The sequence below is a fragment of the Puntigrus tetrazona genome, chromosome 20 (assembly GCF_018831695.1).
Source record: "Puntigrus tetrazona isolate hp1 chromosome 20, ASM1883169v1, whole genome shotgun sequence".
Classification (NCBI taxonomy): Eukaryota; Metazoa; Chordata; class Actinopteri; order Cypriniformes; family Cyprinidae; genus Puntigrus; species Puntigrus tetrazona.
The window spans coordinates 14384764-14406114 of record NC_056718.1 but is presented as its reverse complement, the minus strand read 5'-3'; the positions used below and the strand labels follow the sequence as shown (position 1 = coordinate 14406114).

The window sequence follows — 21351 nt, the reverse complement described above, 5'->3', positions numbered from 1 at the left end:
ATATATGTATTTATGTCTTTGGACTTTGGTTTTATAACAGACACTTAAAGCCATAACAACTGTATCTGTAACAGTTAAACATCACGCTATTTCATTTGAAAAACTCACCTAGCTTCTATAAGGTCAAGCAGATGCTGCCAGCGCTCATTGACTTTGCTGAGTTTGTATTGTATTTCTGCAGCTTTGCTTTCATGGCTGGCCTGAGCCAATCTCTCCCCCATCTGCTCCAGCTGATGTTTGTTCTCCTTGGCCACTGAGATCTCTTCCTGATAGTCCTGATAACAAGAAGATTGCATGTTTAGCTGAATACGAGAACGTGGATGCATTGTTTCTTCACACATTCACTGAAAAAAATAATAATGATAAAAAAATGATTGTGTTAATTTCACCTTCCTGAGTTTCTCAATCATCTCCTCGATGCTAATGTCGCCGTTCTGGGAGACCTTGCTCTCCATTTGTGTAAGCCACTCACAGAGCTCTTTGTTCTTCTCATTGAACACTGCCCACTCGTTCAGCCTCTCGCTCACCTGCTGCCTGCGCAGGGACAGCTACAGGGATGACAGACAATAATCAATTACACCACACTGGTTCACTGAGTACAGAGCATGAATAAAGGAAGGACGTCGCGAGCTGTGAGATCAGGTGCAAAAAGTAATGAGCAGAAAAGGTGATGAGCAAAATGAGAAAATGAAGATATCCGACAGACGAAGGTAATACTTCATTACACATTCCTTTTTTTCTCATGGTTCTTTCTTTACTAAGAGACATCAGCAATTAGGAGGCACATTATCATTGAAGTTGTTTATGCTATGTTGTTCAGAGCATACAGGGAGAAGAACTTAGGTTCAACAACAGCATCAATTCTCTTTAAGACACATCAATTTAAATATTTATTATCTGACTTGATGAATGAAAACATGCAGTTTTTTGCAAGCTGTAATGTACTGTAAAGCCTTCACATCTGAGCTGGTTGGCAGTGCTTCAGTCTCATGAAATACTTGTGTTTATGGCAGACAGCTGCGCATGGAACGTGTAAAACAAATGCAAAGGGACAGACTGATGTGTGTACCTGGTGACAGGTCTCTTCCCACTGTCTCTGGAGTAATACAAGTCTTTCCTGTAGGACTGTGAGGTCATCAGCACTGAGGCCGCTGGAGAGAGAATCCCTCAGAATAAACAGGCCAGCTACATCATCAGCCCAGCCTTCAATACTGCTCTCCAATTCCTATCACACATACACATAACACAACAGAAACAAAAGAGTAAAATTAAGATGTAAAATGTGTAGTTAAGATAGTAAGATGTAAGATTAAATATAAATACATAAAATGACATACAGTAAAATTAAGTTCAAACTGTAAATACATACAATTCAACGTGTTGAAAAAGTTACAATTAAATAATCTAAACTATTTGTAAACAAAATAAGTAAGAAATAAAGAAAAATATAAAAATTTAAAAATGAAAGGTAAACTAATTATAATATAAAAAATACATTAATTTGTTTCCAAATAAAATAGATTCTGTCCTAAAGCCTACTTCTATAATTTGAATGGCAAAAAGCTGTCAAGCTTTTTTTCTACAGTGTAAGCACTTCTTATCAAAGCTCAGCATCCTCACTAACATATATGATTTAGCATGATTAGCATGCACCTCAACTTCCTTCCCTCAGGCAAAGTCAAAGAGACTCTTGCTGACAGTCCAGCTCATACAGACCAGAGCAGGATGATGTAAGTTTCACACACCTTCTGCTATACTGCACACACTTCTCTGCAATATCAACTCTGCTTTACAGATAAAAAATTCAGCAGAGTGTCAGGGCATCACACACACACACACACACACACACACATTCTGCAGGAAGCATGCAAGGGTATTATTAATGCAGTGGTTGACAGCAGCAGACTGCACAAACCAATCATTATCTGGACTATCGAGATACTGCTGCTTTATCACTACGAATCCGGTCAGGAAATTGTGTTCACTACTTAAACACTAACAAAAGGAAAGATACCAAGATGTTGCTGAAGCACCACATATCCAAAAGGTCATAGGACACAAGATGAGTCAGATTTTGTTTATGTACCTTGCAGCGAATCTGTTCTGTGTGCAGCTCCTCATGGTGGTCGGGTAAAGGCACAGAGAGCTTTTGCTTGAAGTCCCTCAGCTTCTCGTGTGATGCAGCAATTCCTTTTTCACACTGATCCCAGTCCTGCACACATAGCCGGAAAAAAAGCAAACTGTCAAATCAAAATTTACCCTAGCAATCTTGAAGATTCAATGAAAACATGCTAGTAATGTAATAACAACACTTGAGGAAAACTCAGAAAGAGATGTTCGGAGATCATCACATTTTTATTGAGGAAAGTAATGGAGAATGTCATATGTAATCATTTCTTTATTTAAATACAGGCAGAGCAAAGGTCATGGTCCTCACACACAAGAGAGACAGATAATCATGCAGAGATAAAGCAGTGAGGTACCTTTCATCATGTAATCCGAAAAAAAACGAGGGATGTGGAAGAGAGATGAAGAGAGAGAGACGGAGGCCGAAGGAAAGAGGAGCCATTTTCCTTTTGCAATCCAAAATTGTTGTGCCTCGTTGTGCTGCGTCAAAATGGAGTGGATGACTGCCTGTCCCTGCTGCCCTGTGTTGGCAGCGCAGCACCACTCAGACTCCCTTCCGTGTCCTGCCTCCTACAGTACTGAAGATACTTCTCTTGCCTTCAGCTCCCTCGCTGCCTCTTTCTCCCGTTCTCTCTCTTTCATCCCCCTCACACGCACACACAAAACAGATCACACACTCTCTCACTCTCGTTATGCTAGCTCGCCTCTATTTGCTCTGTAAGGTCAGATGCAAAGTCCTTCACCGTCTCTCTTTTCTTTTAGGAAAAGAACTTTAAACACAAGATCCATTTATAGGTTTGTTAAAGTTTGGTTTGTGTATTTCATTTTTGTTTTTGGATTATTCAACACTTCAGCTATGTTTCTGTATTTCTGATATTTGTAGTGCAAAGTAGCTTTCAATTTAATGAACAATCCCTGATTTCACTAAAAACAAAATAACCAAGAATATTTAAGCAACAAAACAATCTGATTCCGAACAATAGACGCATATAAGAACTATAGAACTATAGACGCAGCCCGCTGAAATCTAGAAAAGATGCTGTACTATAAAAATCCTAAACTAAAACAACAACTATATCTGCAACAATAAAACTGAGAATAAAAGCCTGAATATATTTTTTAAAACATAAAAACAATTAATTTAAATTAGTGAAAGTGAAAATAAAGTGAAAGTAAAGTGTGGAATATGTTCTTTGCAACTAACCCATTGAAGTGTACACACACAGTAGTGAACACACACTCCATGCTGGTTATTCACTCCATCCTCAACAATTCCTGCCAGACTTGATACTTAAACACATAACCTTCACTTGACAAGTGCAAATAACCATTAGACCACAACTGCCCTATAAGACGATACCATAAATAGGTACTATTTACAGGTTTATTTACAGAATTAAATTAATTACACAATTACAAACAACAAACTTCTGAAATTTTAAAAGTTTTTTTTACATAGCTTACAAGTTGTTGTAATAAGATATATAGTAACAAAAATATATATCATTGGTCTTAAAATTTAACCCTATTATACTTAATCATATAGTCATGTGACACCAAAACCAACCATCATACAGGAAAACACATTCATGTAATGGAAAGTACCCAACAAATGCAAATAAGCAGCCAAAATTAACCAGCAAATATTTGCTACAATCTGAAAATAATAAACTTCCTCCAAACAGCAAAAGTCGTGTAGTGTTTGTACTTCATCAATGATACAAACTATTAAATCCAATAAATAAGCAACCAGACGAACAGTAAGTGTACGCATTTGCTCTTTACTCACCCTTAGCAGAGAGAGCAGTTCTTTCTTCCTCTCGTCGAGACGGATGTTAATGGTCCTCCAATGCTCCTGCACATCAGTGAGCTCAGTGTGAAGAGAGGCCTCTGCTCTGCCATCAGCCCACAGGAGGAGCTGCCTCCCGGCCTCCACCGTGAGGATGTAGCTGCCCTGTTGCCTCTGGAGCACACGCTCCTTCAGCTGGGTGAAGAGAAGGGAACATACAGGATACTTTAGTCTATTTGCAGGAAGCCATTAATTCTGCTTTAATGTAAATATGGCTATAACTTTACCTGAATTTGGTCTAACATGCCACGGATCTGCTGTAGTGCTACTGTTGACCCTTGATGTTGATCCTCTGATTCCACTGACACTTCTTGCAGCCAATGACGCAGTTTTTCTATCAGCTCTGTGTACCGCTGCCACTGCCGAACCAAACTGTCGATTATCCCCCGTCTTTGCTGGGCCCGCCTCACCACACCTTGCCACTGGTTACTAAGCTGTGCCAATTTCAAGCCAAAATCATCCCTTTTAGGTGAGATAAAAAAAGAGAGTCACTACAAGTACAAATGCAAGAATCAGAATAAACAAGGAAACAAAAATTACCTGTCCTCCACTTGTCCCTGATTCAAGAGCTGATGTCCATCATTGATGATAGAGTACAGAATTTGTTGTCGGCTAAACATCTCTGCTTGAAATAGCTACACACACAAAAAGTAAAAAAGTTGCAAAAAGTAAGTAAATTATGCCCCAATGCATTCCATGCTGCATCTTTTGATGATTTTTAAACTGAAAAAATCTTAATATAGCCATTGTATGAAGGTTTCAGCACAAACTGGGATTGAGTTTTGAAATAAAAACTAAATACTGACACAGGAAAAAATGCTGGCCACAAAATTGTCCTAATAAGAATAATAAAAAAAATGTTGGAATGATTGCAGGTAAGTTATAGTTATTCTAAAAAAAGACTTTTTATCAGTACCTCATGCTCTCTCTGTTGGTCTAGTAGGCTCTGGTAGTTTCCAGAAATCTCAGCAGCCAGTTTCTCTTCTGTTTGGGTAAGGAAGGTCATCCAAGCATCACACTTTTCCAAAAAGGTCTGTCTTTGCAATACCAGGGCTTGCAGTTTACTGCACATACACAGAGATGCAGACAGCTGAATATTACACACTTCTAGAGAAGTAATTGAATATCTACCATAGATCATCAGCAACGACACATACCTGAATCTTTCTGTGGTGCGAGCAGAGTTAGATGACCAGCTCCTGTTTAAGTTCTGCAAACGCTTGATTTCATTATCGTTGAGGGGAAGTTGATAACCCAACTCATTCAAGCGATCCAGATCAGGAGAAAGACTGCTCAGCTTTAACATTTGGGTCTACAGGCACACATACATACGAAAAAGTTCAGAATAGTTTATACAACCCTATAATTTTACAGGAAAACTAATTTCACCTTAAGTTTTTCCATGTGTTCCTGCACAGATGACATATCTGGAGAACCGATCGGGTCTGGTTCCTTCAGAACCTTCTCAGCTTCTTCTGACCAGTGGCTCAGAGAATGTAATTCCTTACTAAACCTCTCATAGTCCTTCATACCCGCCTTGAGGATGGGAAAAAGACAAAAACACATTTACACTCAAGAGGCTTTACAGTCGGACATCTGTAAAAATGATAAAAAAAATTATGAAAATGATGTTATTTAAAAACACTATATTATTTCATTGAAAATATACACTGCCATTTGAATGTCTGGGGTCTGGAAGATTTATTTATTTCTGAAATAAATACTTTATTTAGAAAACAAACATTAAACTGATCAAAAATAACAGCAAGGTTTACTATAATGTTACAAAAGATTTCTATTTTAAATAAACATTATTCTTTTGAACATTATATCCATCATCGAAACCTGAAAACAAGTAAAATATTAAGCTGATAATTAAAAAAATGTTTTTTGAGCACTAAACCTGCATACTGTATGGAATGGTTTGTAAAGAATCATGTGACAGCTAGTGAAAATTCAGTTTTACAATCACAGGAAAAATCTACATTTTAAAATACATTAAGATAGAAAAAAGGTCACATTGTTTCTGTTTTTTATTGTATTTTAATTAAATCAAATAACTGCAACCTTGGTGAGTATAATGGATCCATTTATCAAATAATCTTACCCCAACTTTTAAATGGTAGTCTATATTTTGTGTGAAAACTGTATAAAAGTGTCTGTGTGCACAAGGTAAAATCTGAATAATCTGAACCTCTAGCAGAGACTGCTGTCTCTGGAGGGTATGTCCAACTGTTGCTAATCGCTGAGTGAGTGACAGGTGGTCTGTATGGAAGGTTGTCATGGCAGAGGGGTCCACTTGTTGCCTCAGCTGCTCTGAAAACTCATCCAGCTGCTGCAGTACAGACTCTACGGATCCCTCAGTCGTCATAAGGCCCTGCACAAATACCAGTTTTACAAAGAGGAATACTGTGGCCCTTGCTTCAAGGCAAATCGCTTTCGCAACTGCACACAGTTGTCGGAATTACCATCTGCTTACATATGTTTGTGTCACTAACATAATGAAAGTACAGAAATATTTAAGTTGCTTCCATTCCAAATCCATCATGCACTGATAAATCCACACCTTCACTTCCTGTTCTGTTACGCCCCTGTTGGTGGCGCTCTTGAGCAACTGTTCCACCTGTTCCTCTAGTTTCTGGATGTCAGTGCTGCTCTGAGCATGAAGCGCTTTGTAATGCTGCCACAGTTGCAGCAGGCTCTTACTTCTCCTCAGCTGATCCGAGATCTGCTCCAGCAGTGTATTCCACCTGACAGCAGATCAGTAGTTCAATGATTTCTAAACACATCGTACTAATCAGTGTCTTTATTAGTTACTAGAGGTTTTTGAAACTCACCTGACATTTACATCACCCAGTGCTGTGTTGAGTAAATTGCTCACTGACGGATGACAATCTGTCAGCAGCTGATGAGTTATGGAGCCCAGTTTCCGTAAACTGCTCTCCTGTTTCTCCAACTCGTCTTGTAAACTCTGAGACACACAAAAACCTGTGGTGATTTTAAGTTCTTTCTCTATATAATGCTAATAAAAGCTCATTCGTGTTTTGCTGCAGACTAGCACCTCAAGGTTCTCAACTTGAACCTGCACAGCTTCTGGGGACCCAGTGAGAAGACGCAGACGAGAGATGGTGTAACGTCCCTCCATCAGGTAGCCCTGAATCTCCTCATATGCTTGTTTATACAGACTCCACTGTTCCAGCACTGACCTGAGACAAACCGTCTGCTGCCCGATCTGCAGTAACACATAGATCTCATTTAATTAGTGTTTTGGTGAAAATTACAAATAATATCGTAAAGATTACAAAACTAGATGCATTAGGTGAAACATACCATGTGATCCAGATTGGCCCAAGACTGGTTTAGACCTTTTAGAGTGTCCATTATAACAGAGCCGGCCTCGCCTTTCTTATCCTGAATTAATAAACATCCTTTCTCTTCAGCCTTCTCCAGATCCTTCTCTTTCTCCTTTACTAACACTTCCATTTCCTAGCAAACAAAGACACAAATGGTCAGATCAATATTTTAAAACAACAAAAAAACTAATTTCTGGAATATGAATGTAATCTTTAAGGCCAGTTCATACCAAGATAACTATAAAGATAACAATAAAGACATCCATCCTGCTAATACATGCTCAAAAATTTAAAGCAGCAGACTCGAATGCACTTAGAATTAAGTAGCATTCACTGGTATAGATGCTGATATCATTATTATTATAATTATCGTGCTTGGTGTAAACAGGGCTTAACAGCACCTACCTGACAGTCTTTTAGTGCGTTCTGGGCTGAGGAAACATCCTCAATCCTGTGATTTTTTTTGAGTTTCTCTTCCTGTACACTAAACCAGGTCTTCAAGGTCTGAACCACATTCTCATAATCTAACCAGCTTTCAAGCAGACCCTCTAAAACCTGAATCTGTGAAACACAAAAAAAACACCAGCTTGATATAAGATAAAAAAATTAAGGTAAATGGCACATGATAGAATTAGTCTACTAATAACACTTTTTTAGCATTACTTTATTTTTTATTGCTTTTTTTTACTTTTTTCACTTTTATTATTTTTCATTACAAATTACTTTATCATAACAATTGTAGTGAAAAGTTAAATTGATAAATGTCTTGCAGCATTGGACCTGAATGAACTGTTCAAGTTCACACAAAACATGACATTTCATGTTTTCTGGGCAAATTTGAGAATTTTATTTATTTATGTCTAACCTTCTCTGTAACGAGTCCCTGCAGTATCTGCCATCGGCGGTTCATGGCCCCAAGACGCTCAGCAAAGTCTGTTTTATCACTGCGTTTCCCCTCTACATCCTGACTGCTGATTTGCAGAACTGACTGATTAACAAAGTCCACCGTCAGCTGCTTACAGGACAGGTCAATCCGAAAACCCTGTTCAGAGGAGTAAATAAAAAAAAAAAAAAAAAGAGACATNGTACAAAATGACTAACAATATGTGTTATTGTTTCAAAAATCTTGATGAATTCTTTTGCTACCTTGTACTTCTGAAGGTACATTTGCACAGACTCTGATCCCACTGCCCCCATGATCTTCTGCTGATCCTCCTGGATGATATTCTCCATGAGGGTTATCCAGCTCATTAGCTCAGTTATTGCATGACGGGATGGCAGCTTCTCCATCTGCAGCTGTTGATCAGAACAAGAATGTTAAAATTGGCATGCTCATTATCTGCATACCCTTCCTTAACTGAAATTAGGCAGTGCAATCAGTCATCATACCTGGTGTAGTTTCTCCTGCACCACAGGGATACGAGTAAGAAGATCAGCCCATTGCGTTTCTACCTGGGCCAAGTTTGCCCTGAGAGCTGCCGTGTCCACTTTCTTCAACCGGAGAAGCTGATTCCCTTGGCTCTGAACTGAAGCACGCAAAGAAGACTTGGCGTCTACCTCTTTGGAGAACTCCTGCAAATATAGAGCCGATAAAGAGTGTGTCTATAAGATCTCAACTGAGACCTAAGGCTATTTTAGCTGTATATTTAATAGCTGTTTTTACCAGAAAGGCATGAAGATGGTCTCTGACGGTCTCAAGCTCTTGAGGTACCGTAACAGACTGTGTGCTCCAGAACTCCAGGCGGTCTAGTGCTGAACTCAGCCATTGGCTAATCTCAGCTGACTCGCTCTGATACCTACAATAAAATATAAAGAGAACATGTGATACATGTGCGATAAAAACATGCATACATGAACACAACCACGCAACAGCATTTCTTCAGTTAATTTCTTCCTTAGTGAAGCTGACACAGAGAAAGTGATCTCAGACCTGATCCAGTGTTTGAGGGTGGAGTCCAGTCGGTGCAGTTCTTTATTAATCTTGGTGGTGGTGCTGAGCCAGTGGTCCCCCAGCTGAGTGAGCTGAGTCTCCAGCTCTGAGCAGGACACATGTAAAAGCAGCCTCTTTCCATCCTCCAACAACTTATATAATTGCTGCTGCCGCTCAGAGAGACTGGCCTTTAATCGCTATTAAGAGAGTGTGAGACAGTTTTAGATTTTCTATCAGTTCTAAAATATACTGCAATTTGAAACCTTGTGGTCAGTAAGATGATTTTTTTAACAGACATTTATACTTAAAAAAAAAAAATTGTAACTATGGAAACACCAATTACACGTCTGTCCCATTGACAAACCAATTACAGCTCTCAACAAGGAGCCCACCCCCTACCTATATATAAATTCTTCCTGAATGATTGTGTCCTGTTTACACAATAGCACAGAGCTTGTACTGGACAAAAGGTGTGCAATTTCCTTTCCTCTGGAGAAGAAAACGAAGGAAGGTAAAAAGCACACAACTCCAAAGCAGAGCAGTTATAAGCCAAGTCACTGACTTTAGGAACAAAAGCTGGGTTCGGCAGCAGAGAAACCTTGCTGTTGTCCAGATTAAAATTCAGACATACTTGATGAACTGACGAGACATATAACTCGTCCATCTGTTTAGCTGAGGCTAAAGCAAGAAGTAAGAGAGTTTTCAAGGATAGGACCTTAACATCAACACTCTCCAGAGGTTCAAACGGGGTTTGAGTTAAAGCATTCAAGACCTTGATCAAATCCTATGACGGGACTAGCTGCTTCGACAATGGTCTCAAAAGCTTCACCTCTTTCATAAAATGAGATAAGAGAGGATAAGAGAGGACCCACTGAATCTCCTTTACCACAAGTGTGTGGAGTTCCAGACAATCAGCTTGTGCACTAGACTGTAGTTGCAACGAGCAAGTACCCTCATGGTGATTGATATACGGCACCACCGCTATGTAGTCTGTTCTGATTTAAACATAAAATCCTTCCAATGAATGGGTGAAAATGCTTCAGTGCCAGAAAACTGCCATTAACCAACATGTTTATGTGAAGTTTGCAAAGCTGGAGCGTCCAATGACCATTTACCGATCTGCCTTGAAAAACAGCCCCCCATCCCATCAGGGATACATCCATGGTCACCACTTTTCTCGGAGACCCGCCCCCTAGCAGAACCCCTGTCCAGAATACACCGGTTTCCTTCACTGATGAAAAGCCATCATGCACTCCATGGATATTCTTATTTTGCATGACAGGTTCCATAAGCATCCCATAGTGAGATACCAAGCAATAGTTTGAAAGAGAACCTTACCAGCACCAATCAAACAAACAGTAATGTGATAATATATCATGCTATAATGAAGTTTATTTTTCCTTACAATTATGTATCCTGTTTGCTGATTTGTTTTAACTTTACATTCCTGAATTGAGTCATTCAAGTGGCATTCTGAATTTTATTTCTAATTTTGTGCAAAACATGCAATACAGATATCTTATGTTTGTAATGTAAAATCAAGTTGGTGATATATGAATATTATGGTGTAACCATGTCTGATCCAGTGTTCTCTGTGTGTGATGGAGCTGTACCTGATACAAAGCAATTCTATCGCTCAATCTGTCTTCCGTCTCCTCCACCAGGCCTACACTGGGGATGTTGCTTTCAACTGCCTCCAGCTGTCTGTACAGGGCCTGATAGTCACCCACCAACCTGCTCCACCACTGATGCCAACAAGCACAACAGTTACTCACTTTATATGCACTGTACTCTGTGATTATAATTTGCATCTCTAATGCAAATGAAGAAACACAAATCCACACACACCTCCAGGATGCCCTCCAGCTCTACTCCTCGTTTGTGAGCCTGTTTAAGTACAGCCTGGGCCTGAGCCACGGTCTCTTCCAAGCTCTGGACCTCTCGTTGCACCACCAACCCACTGACCTGCCTGAAGAAGGCCTGTGTCAGAACAACATGCGTCTCTAGGCCCTGAAAAAACTCCTGCAGGAAGAGACAAGAGAACATAATTCCATGATCACCAAAATTGTACAAAACATATAATCAGTCATTTTATGAAGTAAGTGTTACTGATGGAATTTACGTTCAGTTTCTTGAGAACAAGACAAGTCTTCAGTATTTTTGTTCTTTTTTCCTTAAAAAGGAAAACTCTATAGTTTATGCGTGTAAACTACCATTCAATGGTTTGGGGTGGGTAATATTTTCTTTAATGTTTCTTATGTTCACTAAGGCTCAATTTATCTGATAAAAAAAACATGTATAATAGCAATACAGCAAAAATGTCCAGACATATATTAAGCAGACAACAAGAAGAAAACATCTGCTGTACCTTGTGTTTATCTAGGAGAATCTGAACCTCAATCACTGATCCCACTTTCATCTTTTGATCAGCAGCCATTTTGTCCTGAGCTGTGTCTAGCAGATCTACCAGGTCTTGTAAAGCTCTCTCATACTGAGCCTTTAGAACCAAACTCTGGTTCAGTCCACTCCGCTTGGAGCCCACCATCTCCACCAGCTCTTCATAAGCATCCTGTAAAGCAAAACAAGATCAAGTTGAGAGTCAAATGAAAGACATGAAATCAGTAACTATAATTGTTGTTATGAAACCAAACTGCAGGGGACAGATGTATGTACCTGTAGTTTTAGCAGCTCTTGAGTGCACAGCTGGTTGGGCTGCAGAATCTCTCCTCTGCTCCTCATCTCAGAAACTTTCTGTTCAAATTCCCTCAAACTGTCCTCTGCTTCTGCTAGAATCTGTTTACATTGAATTTTCATATTCATAGTAAATTAACTTTTTTTTTACTTGGGATCATGCAATTAATCTATTTTATTTTGAATGTGTGTCTGACCTCCATCTGTTTAGATGCAGGCCGATCCACAGCTGCGTTCATTTTCTGCAAAAGCTGGTACTTTGAGTCATTGAGTGCTGTAAGCAACAGCTTCATCTCAGCCTAAGAAAAAGACAAAGTGGAAAATGCATAGGTGAGATAAATAGGGAGAGAGGAAAAAAATAATACATTGACTGAAAGAACCATACCTGGAAAAGAGTGAGTTCTTGCAGCTTGTCTTTCATGGTGTCACATCTCTGTTCCAGCACTGTGTCCAGCAGCTTCAGTCTCCCCTCCAAACCATTTAACACTTTCTCCACCAAAACACTTTCTCCACTTTTTCCATCCCATAGCTGCTCTGTTCTTCCAAGCATGTCCTGACATTTACACACCTCTTCGTTGACATTCTTTACCTCCTTATTTAAACTCTAAAGAGACCAGAGAAAAGATTCAAAGAGTGTCAATGTTTTTTATCCTAAAAATAGTTTAAGATTCTAGTAAAAAAAAAACTGTCTGACCTCTAAGTGGCCTAAGTGAGTCTCTGAGTCATCAGATAGTAATATTGGGCCAGATACAAGCTCATTTTCAGCACTGTCCAGCCAGGAGGAAGCTGATGAAACCGCCTCGTAGAGAGTTCTTTTCAGAGCATGAGCACGCTTACTGTCAGCACCACTTGTCTGTGAGAGGACATAAATAAATGACTATGTGCGAAAATATCTTTACTAGTTATTTACTAGTAGTAATATGAAAATGCTGGTGCAGTTTAACATCCTGTTCTTAAAGAATATGTAAATACAAACATTCATTGGCAGTACCTGAGGCAAGTCGTCCAAATCTTGGCTGAAGCCTTCAAACAGACTTCGGGGAGACAGGATATCCTGACTTTGCTCTCCTCTGAAGACTCCACAGGGGCTGGATACTGGCTGGTATAGCTAAGAGATATATAATCATTATAATCTTGCTCTTGCATACTGTTCTACATTTTGCTTTTTACTTCTAGCGAAAGTTTTTAGGTTTCAAGAGATGTAAGAATCATAAACATTTGTTTAACCCGGGGGGTTGTTTTCTTTAGGGTTTGCCAACAAAAAAATTTAATCACTGCAGCCCTTTATTAGGAGAGGGTACTGATCAGATATAACAGGCCATCCTCAAACCTCTAACATCGAAAAACAAACCTAGGTTATAGTGTTGTAGCTGATTACGTACCGTGTTACATGCTGTCTGCTCCATTGTGTTTAAATCCAGTTTGTTGTTCAGGGCTTTGCTCAGGTTCTCCCATCTGACTCTCATCTGATCATTAGTGCTCATGCTCTCAGGCCACTGACCAGCATCCCCTTCAGAAAGTTCTGTAGGAGACCTACATAATGAAGAAAGAAGCTCATCATGAGTCTGTGCTGTACACCCTTATCTTTTTTTTGTAAATGAAAAACAGCTAGCAAGATAAAGATATAAAAATGTTAATAATGTACAAGAGTGCAGTAACTACCTTTCTCCATTAGGTGTTGTTCGCTGTGAGAGAATCTCCTCTCCTCTAGATGCTACAGATTGCAGTAACTTCTTCTGTTCATCAAACTGCTCCTCTAATTCCTGCATTAATATGTAAGAAATTATGCTTTTAGCTCATAGTAGCTCAAAGTAGCTTTTAGCTCATAGAACAACAGAAGTTTTTGTTATATTTTAAGATACAGTATGTGAAGACTGTATCAGTATTAGCATATATTATTCTAGTTAAGCTGATTAATATTGTGTTATTGTTCAATAGTAGATGTTTGATTGTCTACCCTCTGTCTTTGCACTGTGTCTTGATGCTGTTGGTTGCGTGTGGATCGTGCCTGACTGAGCCAATCCATCATATTGGGGCTCTGAGAGAGAGACGAGTCTGATTCAATGTCTTCCTGCTCCTGAAGTGAGCCCTAATAAACAGATAGAAGAGAAAGTTAAATATATTAATGCTTAGCAAAGTAGCTGTGGTAATGATTTTTATTAATTTTAATTTTCTAAAATATACTTTAAAAAAGGAAAGAAAAAAAAGGAAAAAACCTGATTAAATCTACAAATTATATAATGCTGCTCATTATTACTAAACAGAAATTTCTGTTCTGTCAAGCTATTTTATAGAAGGAGTCTTTTCAGTTAGTAAAAGGTCAATCATGACTGACAATAGTAAATGAAGACAAATCAGCTTGCATCAGGCTTTTACATGTCACCAACATGTCTCATTCAAAAGAAATGGGCAAAAAAATTCCAGACTTGTCCCACAGTTTGTAAAAGGTCTTTGTTTCAGATGTTGCTGGAGAGCAATGGAACATCTTTCACAACAATGAACAGCGATTGGCATTCTTCGGTCCTGCTGTCCACAAAGCAGCCATTGTGGCGAGGATGTGCTTTTTAGTGTTTTTGGTGGTGTGTGTGCAAATGTCCGCACTGACATCAATGACCTCCAATTGTTCTTATACTAAGTATTTTGGCATTTCCTGTCTTATAATTCTATACAATTATAGTTCTTGTGTAGCTTCTCTATCAAGAAATGTTACTTTGAGAAGTTATAGTGGTATCCCTCACCTGAATGTGGGTCTGTTTGTCTTGGAGGATTCGCTGTAACTCCAGCAGGCTGGATTTGAGGCTGTGCAGTTTGAGGGAGAGCTGCTCAGCATCACCCCGTGTGCCGGCCTTACCCTCCATCAGCAAACTCTCACTGTGCACAGACAGCTCGGATAGACACAGCACCTTCTGCTCGATCTCCAACAACATGTTCTAGACCAGGAACAAATCAGAAGACTAAATTGCTTTGCTTAGATATGATTCAGCAGTATGAATATTTTACCTGCTATTAACTATCAATGAAACACTTTTAAATGACATTTAATGATATTTAATGAACATTAATGGCACTGAAAGAACAAAATCAGGGTTTGGACTTGGTTAACCTATTTTAAGCCGATTTCAGAAACATGTGAAACATCCTCCTTCTCTTCTCATCTTAAAGAACAAAGCTCTTTTAATGCTATCATTGTAAATACAAACAACAAACCGTCATATGGGTTTACCATTGAGATAAAGTTGTATTTGGATACATGTAAAAACACAACAGAAGGTATTCGACAAATACGTAAACAGGATACGCATGTATGCAGTGACTGATAATCTTCTTAAGCTGCTTAACCTAGTCTTTAGACATCTAGACCTTTACGATAATACACACAGCCAAGTCCAGAGACGTTAGCATACTACTAGGAAAGAAAATAATATATACATTTTGTAAAATTTTGTGGTGGACCTGCAGGGTAGTGGGAGCTGAATGCTGGTTAATAGTGGAGAGAGCCAGTGGCATTCAATGAGGAATGAGCAAACATTAACAGCAGTATGCTAAAGGTCAGGGCCACCCTGACTGCTTACAAAGAATCCAACATTTAGGTTAAAGGTTAACTTGATTCCTACAGCCCTTCAATCAAAACACAAAGGACACACGTGTGTATGTTCTGCATCCCCTTGAAGAAATGCAGACATGCACTGTGGGATGTCCCATGACTGCAAGGAAGAAGAAACCCCTAATCCCAATGACCAAAACCCACAAAGCTTATCAGATTTACTTGCGGCCCACTCTAGTGACTCAATCCGATGAACTGACTGTCTATACGCCACTGAAAATCTATCATGTCTTAAATACTTCATCATTTGCAATAAAGACTAACAATTTTCAAAAAAACTATAAAAGTGCTCTGAAACAATGAAATTGGTAATCTAAGATAAAATAAACTGTACTAAAGTGCAAATTAACCAAATAAATCTGCATTTTATTAAGTACTGATTGCTTCTATTAATTATTTGTTTATTGATAAAGTTGTTTCTTGAAATGGACATGATTATATCTTTTTTTCTGACATATTTCCCAGGCTTAGTCTCTTACCTGGCAGTCAATCAGCTGTTCCTCCATGTCCATGTCCTGTGGATGTGGTTGGAGAGTGGAGCTCAGTGTTGCACGTGTACTGAGCAGCCAGTTGTCAAGCTCCTCTGCCTCACTATGATAACGCTGCAGCGCTTGTTCCTGCCTCTGTTCTTCTAACTGCTCGCTTAATCGCTCCTGCAGGACAAAGGATTGCACAAAATCAGGTCGATATCAAGTACAATATGTTATATGGGTATATAATAAGTTGAGTCTTCTTGAGGTAAGGTCAGTGAAGAAAAATCTTGTAGTTTTGCCATTATTGCAAAATAAATGTGATACCACCAGTTTGTTATGTGTTATTCCTCTATTCTTTCTCTTTAATTATGGCTCCTGGGAATTAGTTTAGGCTTGTCTGTCATTTGGTTCATAATCAGCAATTAGTGGTTTTAAGTAGAGACATGTCCTGATGGTTAAACCAAAAGACTACAATAATAACTAGGACCAATTACTAATTTGAAATTCCCAACATCTGCTAAACAACAGTACATAAAATAATCAAAACAGCATGCCAAAATCTTTTTTTTTGTTTCTATTTATCAGTCGTTTTTCTGCATGCTGTTATTCCTGCTCACTTCCAAAAGTTGGCGTTTTCCGGAGGCCTTCATGTGGATGGTGGCCATGCGCTCTCCAAGCACAGTGAGGGTTGACTGCAGGGCCAGCTGGTCTCCGGCATCTGCCTCCAAACTGTCCTCATCCAACTGTAGCTCTTGGGAGAAGCAGGCCTGCAATGCATTGATCTCATCCTGGAGCATCAGGATCTCATCCATCAAAGCCTGAGGAACAACCATTATTTTTTTTTAATCAGGTCTATTAGAAAGTTGATTTGTTCTAGTGGTAAACAGTAGAAACAGTAGAATAGAATAGAATAGAATAGTAGAAAGGTAGATACTTCTAGGTAAGAGATTAGTTTATAGACACAGGAGAAGTTGGTAATCTAGAGGGTAACCCTGTCCCCTGGCTCGTATCGTTAGTCCAGCTGTAGGCTTGAGTTTTTATGTGATCTAGTTTTAGTTGCTTCATCTGATCCTCTGTCTCTCTCACCTGGTGGGCGGCCATCTGGCTCTCAGGACTCTTGCTTGGCTCCAGGCCTTCATTTAGTGCAGTCTCAATAGACTCCATCTTTGTGGAGACAGATTGCAGAGTTTCCTGATAGTGCTGCTGCCTCTCCAGAGCTTCATATAGGCTCTTCTGCTTCTCACTGATCTGTAAAGTAATATACTGTATGTTAACCAACATTAGAGGGGATTTAGATTTTGTAAGGCAAGAAGCATCTATGGATATTTACCACATTCTTTAAAGTCTCCCATGAGCGCTGTAGGTCATCCAGGTTAGCTGAGGCAGCTGACTCCATGGAGGGGTCATAAAGCTCCTGTAGTGGAGCTCTGCTTAAAGGAGCTCGCCCTGAACCCTACAAGAGAGGTTACTTCATAAGAGTGTGTACATGCACGCATAAATAATAAACAAAAATGTGCTGGTCCTTTTAAACTACAGCAAAACAGTAGTGATACTTATGTGGGTTTCTGCCTGAATGTTTCAGATGTTGCACTCGTGCCCAGTAACATGATTATACCAAATGTTTAACCATGTGTTTGCCAGATGCTTGAACACATAAAGAATCTATGCTAACCAAAACATCTTTGTCACTCCCTCAGGCCATGTTCAAATCTGTGTCAACTATGGCTCATTACATGTGTATATGAACATTATGAAAGAAAAAAAAGACATCAGAATGAAATCAGAGATAGAAAAGAAAACGGTCCTTTCCAAACTGTTGCTATAAAATTAGAAGCACACAATTCCCTGGAATATCATTTCATGCTTTAACATTACGATTTGTACTTATGGATATTACACATGGATAAGTAGTCAAATATGTTCATTAGAAGGGGGTGACCCAACACTTTTGGCAATATAATGTGTGTGTGTGTGTGTGTGTGTATATATATAGTTTTCAATTTTATCAGGTTAACAGGTTTTTTTTATTCTGCATTTCCAGAAAAGGAAAGGGGGGGACCCTCAGACTTAAGTTGCATTCGAATTAAGAATGAACAGTGGCTACTATATGCAAGTGATTGGTTAAGCTTAAATTGAGCTCAATTACATTAGTGGCATTTGATAAGGTTGGCCAGAGCTAGCAAGATGTGGGTTAGAGCCACGGGGTACCTGAGAGGTGTCAGCATTAGGCCCGGGTGAGGGAGATCTGCAGGTGGGGGGAGAGGAGACTTCGCTGTTGGTGCCCTCCTCACCAGACTCCTCTGTGACCGGGGAGAGGAGAGTATGACAACGGCCTGCCGTCATCTGACCATTCAAGGGCAAAAGAGTCAGAGGAAATAAGAGAAAGAAAGATGCATAAACAGTGAAACAGGAGCCCCAAAAGCACCAAAAGAAGACGAAAACCAGAGGAAGAATATTAGAGTGATGGAAAAAGTACACTACGGTTCCAGTTTGGGGCTTCTACTTTATACTTTATATATCCTTACAATTTAAAATCCAATCTATTCCTGTAGGTGAATTTTCAGCAGCCATTAATCCAGTCTGCAGTCATATTTTTTGTAGAAACCATGATACATTTTTCTTTGATGATTGTTCAAAAGAGCAGTATTTATTTGAAACCAGAATCTTTTGTAAGGCTATAAAAGTCTTTACTGTCACTTTTGATCACTTGAATGCACCATTGCTAAATAAAATATTTAATTTGTTGACCCCAAAATTGCAGTAGCGTATATTTCCATTATATATAAGAAATAAGATCCTACAAAGCAGCACCATAGAATTAGACAGACCACGTTTGTTAAGAGTAGCCATGACTAAGCCCTTCACAGACCACTCGTCATGATAAAGGAATGAACCCGCTCAGGAAACAGGGAAGAGGACGCACACAGACTCACTGTAAAAAAAAATAACGTGCCGTACAATAATGAATTGTGCTTGCCTGCATAAACTAAAGTAATCTGAACCATGGTAGTGCTCCACCATTAGGCTAAATTTAGATCTAGATACAATGACTGCTGAACCACTGCAAAGCTACACCCCTTTCTCTGCAAGTCAGTAAGGACTGAGCGACACAGCTGGAGCTGAACTGTTGGCGGTTAATGTGGAATCCGGCCCTGATCATGACTGATGCAACGAAGGGAAACTAAAGACAAACTAATGTTGACAAAGTCAAGGCCAACTAACACCCTCATCCTGTTTCCTCTTTCGGCAACAAACAACAGTAGGAATACACAATGGAGAGGCATATACAACCCTGTGGGAGAAATAAGAGACCCATGGGATGCTGTCTGACAGTGAAAGAAAAAAGAGCACCCGGCACATCCCGCCCAGCCCTAACATGTGGAAGTGTAAATCACTCACCATGACAACAGAGGGGTGTGCTGGTGGGTGTTTGGGCATCTCTTCCTCCTCATCCTCCAGCTCCTCTAACCCGTCTGAGAGTCCATCGACCTCGCTGACTGTCAGCAGCATGGTAGCATGTTTGGCTTTCACAGTCAACATCTTACACTTGGAGTTCAAGGCCGAGATCTGCTCCTGGTATCCTTTTATCTTCAGGGCCAGTTCCTGTCACAGTGACACATTACATTATTATTCCACTGCGGTTGGTCCACATATATGCATCCTGGATTAAGTTCCATAGACGAGGAGTGAAAAAGGGGTTAATGCAGAGAGCGGCACCGGCGATCTGAGCAGAGAAATTCCCCCTCTCTGTCTGTTTGCAGTAGAAAAAACAGCACAGACGAGAAATCGCTCAGTCAGAGGCATTTTGAGCTCGTAGCCAATCAGAGCGTTGTGGGAGAAGGCCGACAAGCCAAGCCTTCGGGCAGCGGTGATCATGATTGGCACAGAGCTCGGCCAACAGGAGATAGTGGGAGGGGAGTAGAAAGAGGAAGAACACTCCCTCCCCCAAACCGGCCAACTCACACTCATACACACACACAAAGACCTCGAGAACAGGAAATGAGCTCAGTGAGAGGGGCTATTACCCCCGCCTCCTGTTTACTCTTTTCCTTCCTTCTCCTCACTTCCTCGCTTTCCACCAATCCCAAAGCTGTTTTCCTGACAAACAAAGGAACTGGGCGCGAGCGTGAGACAGAGAGGGGAGGAAGGGGGCTCACATAACCAGATTTTGTACAGCCCGAGGAGTCCCCCTCCCGGAGTGCTCTCGCTTTAACTGTCATTCTTTTGCTAACACACAAAGAGGCCAGTCTCTGGTAATGAGGTCATGTGGGAGAAAGCTGCAGCTGCAGCACTCTGCTCTGCAGAGGAAAATAACCCTGGGTGATAAAGCCACAGCTGCCACCCCAACTGAAGTAAGGTCTACTGATAAAACACAAGGACATTGGATTCAGTACAGGTTTAGCCTTATTTTTATTTGTATGTTTAAACTGGCCCTTGCCTTTAGGACTGCACAATTTAAACTAAATGGGAAATATTACTATTTTAATCATCCTTCAAGCATTAAACCATCTTCATGAATCGTGTAGACCTAAAGGCAAGGGCAAAAAAAGTGCAAATGTAAAGAAACAGGGCAAAAGGGCGTGAGAGAAAGAATCTGATGTCACACAGGACAAAACAGGCTGAGGTCAAAGAACGAAGAACCACATTTACACCCATTGAGAGCATGTTAGGAATTTATGGCCTGACTCATTGCAGCCGAATGTAAGTCGACTAGCATGATGAGTGATAGCTTAGTCAACAAGCCTGTAATGAATTGTGAGACTGACTGACTGATGAACCAAGCAGAAATTATCATAACATATACCGCTGCTTATCTAAAGAAACAGAGTTTAAAATAGAAGATTTATGCCTTAAGCATCCAGATTTGTGAAAATATATAAGTATGATAGAAGGATGTCCTTCCTCACCTCATGATGTTGTATCTGTGTCTGAAGCTCCTGTATGTTTCCTGTGGCAACAGGGCGGTCCTGAATAACACGGTGTGCTTCTTCAATAAGTCTTTGTAGGTTCTTGACTTCCTGTTCGTATTGCTCATACTGCACCATGGCCTCCTGGGGGAATGTGAAGAGAGATGCTAAATGAGCCATTAAAACCACAAGTGCTAAGCTCAGATGAATCCTATAACCATGCTATATGAAACCATGCAGATAAACAGAAGGAGAATTTTAAAAACTTACGTTGGATTCAATATTTTCTATCATTATAATGTTAGTAGCTTAAAGTTAGCAGTACCTTTACAATGGGGTTAAAAAGAACAACTAGTGAAAATGCTTTTGAACTGTTTACTTTGTTATTTCAGCATAAAGGCCTAAGTGAGAGAAAAA

The 21351-nt window shown here is 39.8% G+C and overlaps 1 protein-coding gene across 2 annotated transcripts in view; it reads right to left on the bottom strand.

Moving 5' to 3' along the window:
• Positions 1 to 21351, bottom strand: part of LOC122324584 (nesprin-1-like) — a 99614-nt gene that overhangs the window by 12499 nt on the left and 65764 nt on the right. For both annotated transcript variants that reach the window (XM_043219118.1, XM_043219117.1), the window contains 40 exons: positions 20935 to 21078; positions 19427 to 19630; positions 18236 to 18370; positions 17358 to 17480; positions 17114 to 17275; positions 16645 to 16845; positions 16034 to 16207; positions 14689 to 14880; positions 13908 to 14039; positions 13613 to 13713; positions 13333 to 13483; positions 12942 to 13058; positions 12645 to 12803; positions 12336 to 12554; positions 12148 to 12249; positions 11933 to 12052; positions 11628 to 11828; positions 11108 to 11281; positions 10873 to 11004; positions 9260 to 9456; positions 8993 to 9125; positions 8719 to 8901; positions 8476 to 8625; positions 8195 to 8371; positions 7735 to 7890; positions 7307 to 7462; positions 7038 to 7208; positions 6814 to 6947; positions 6543 to 6726; positions 6171 to 6353; positions 5366 to 5512; positions 5134 to 5288; positions 4893 to 5040; positions 4517 to 4611; positions 4204 to 4438; positions 3917 to 4111; positions 2087 to 2212; positions 1070 to 1225; positions 390 to 548; positions 109 to 275 (listed from right to left, as the gene is read on the bottom strand). In XM_043219118.1, the coding sequence (XP_043075053.1) occupies positions 109 to 275; positions 390 to 548; positions 1070 to 1225; positions 2087 to 2212; positions 3917 to 4111; positions 4204 to 4438; positions 4517 to 4611; positions 4893 to 5040; positions 5134 to 5288; positions 5366 to 5512; positions 6171 to 6353; positions 6543 to 6726; positions 6814 to 6947; positions 7038 to 7208; positions 7307 to 7462; positions 7735 to 7890; positions 8195 to 8371; positions 8476 to 8625; positions 8719 to 8901; positions 8993 to 9125; positions 9260 to 9456; positions 10873 to 11004; positions 11108 to 11281; positions 11628 to 11828; positions 11933 to 12052; positions 12148 to 12249; positions 12336 to 12554; positions 12645 to 12803; positions 12942 to 13058; positions 13333 to 13483; positions 13613 to 13713; positions 13908 to 14039; positions 14689 to 14880; positions 16034 to 16207; positions 16645 to 16845; positions 17114 to 17275; positions 17358 to 17480; positions 18236 to 18370; positions 19427 to 19630; positions 20935 to 21078 (6350 nt within the window). The remainder of the gene's footprint in view (positions 1 to 108; positions 276 to 389; positions 549 to 1069; positions 1226 to 2086; positions 2213 to 3916; positions 4112 to 4203; positions 4439 to 4516; positions 4612 to 4892; positions 5041 to 5133; positions 5289 to 5365; positions 5513 to 6170; positions 6354 to 6542; positions 6727 to 6813; positions 6948 to 7037; positions 7209 to 7306; positions 7463 to 7734; positions 7891 to 8194; positions 8372 to 8475; positions 8626 to 8718; positions 8902 to 8992; positions 9126 to 9259; positions 9457 to 10872; positions 11005 to 11107; positions 11282 to 11627; positions 11829 to 11932; positions 12053 to 12147; positions 12250 to 12335; positions 12555 to 12644; positions 12804 to 12941; positions 13059 to 13332; positions 13484 to 13612; positions 13714 to 13907; positions 14040 to 14688; positions 14881 to 16033; positions 16208 to 16644; positions 16846 to 17113; positions 17276 to 17357; positions 17481 to 18235; positions 18371 to 19426; positions 19631 to 20934; positions 21079 to 21351) is intronic.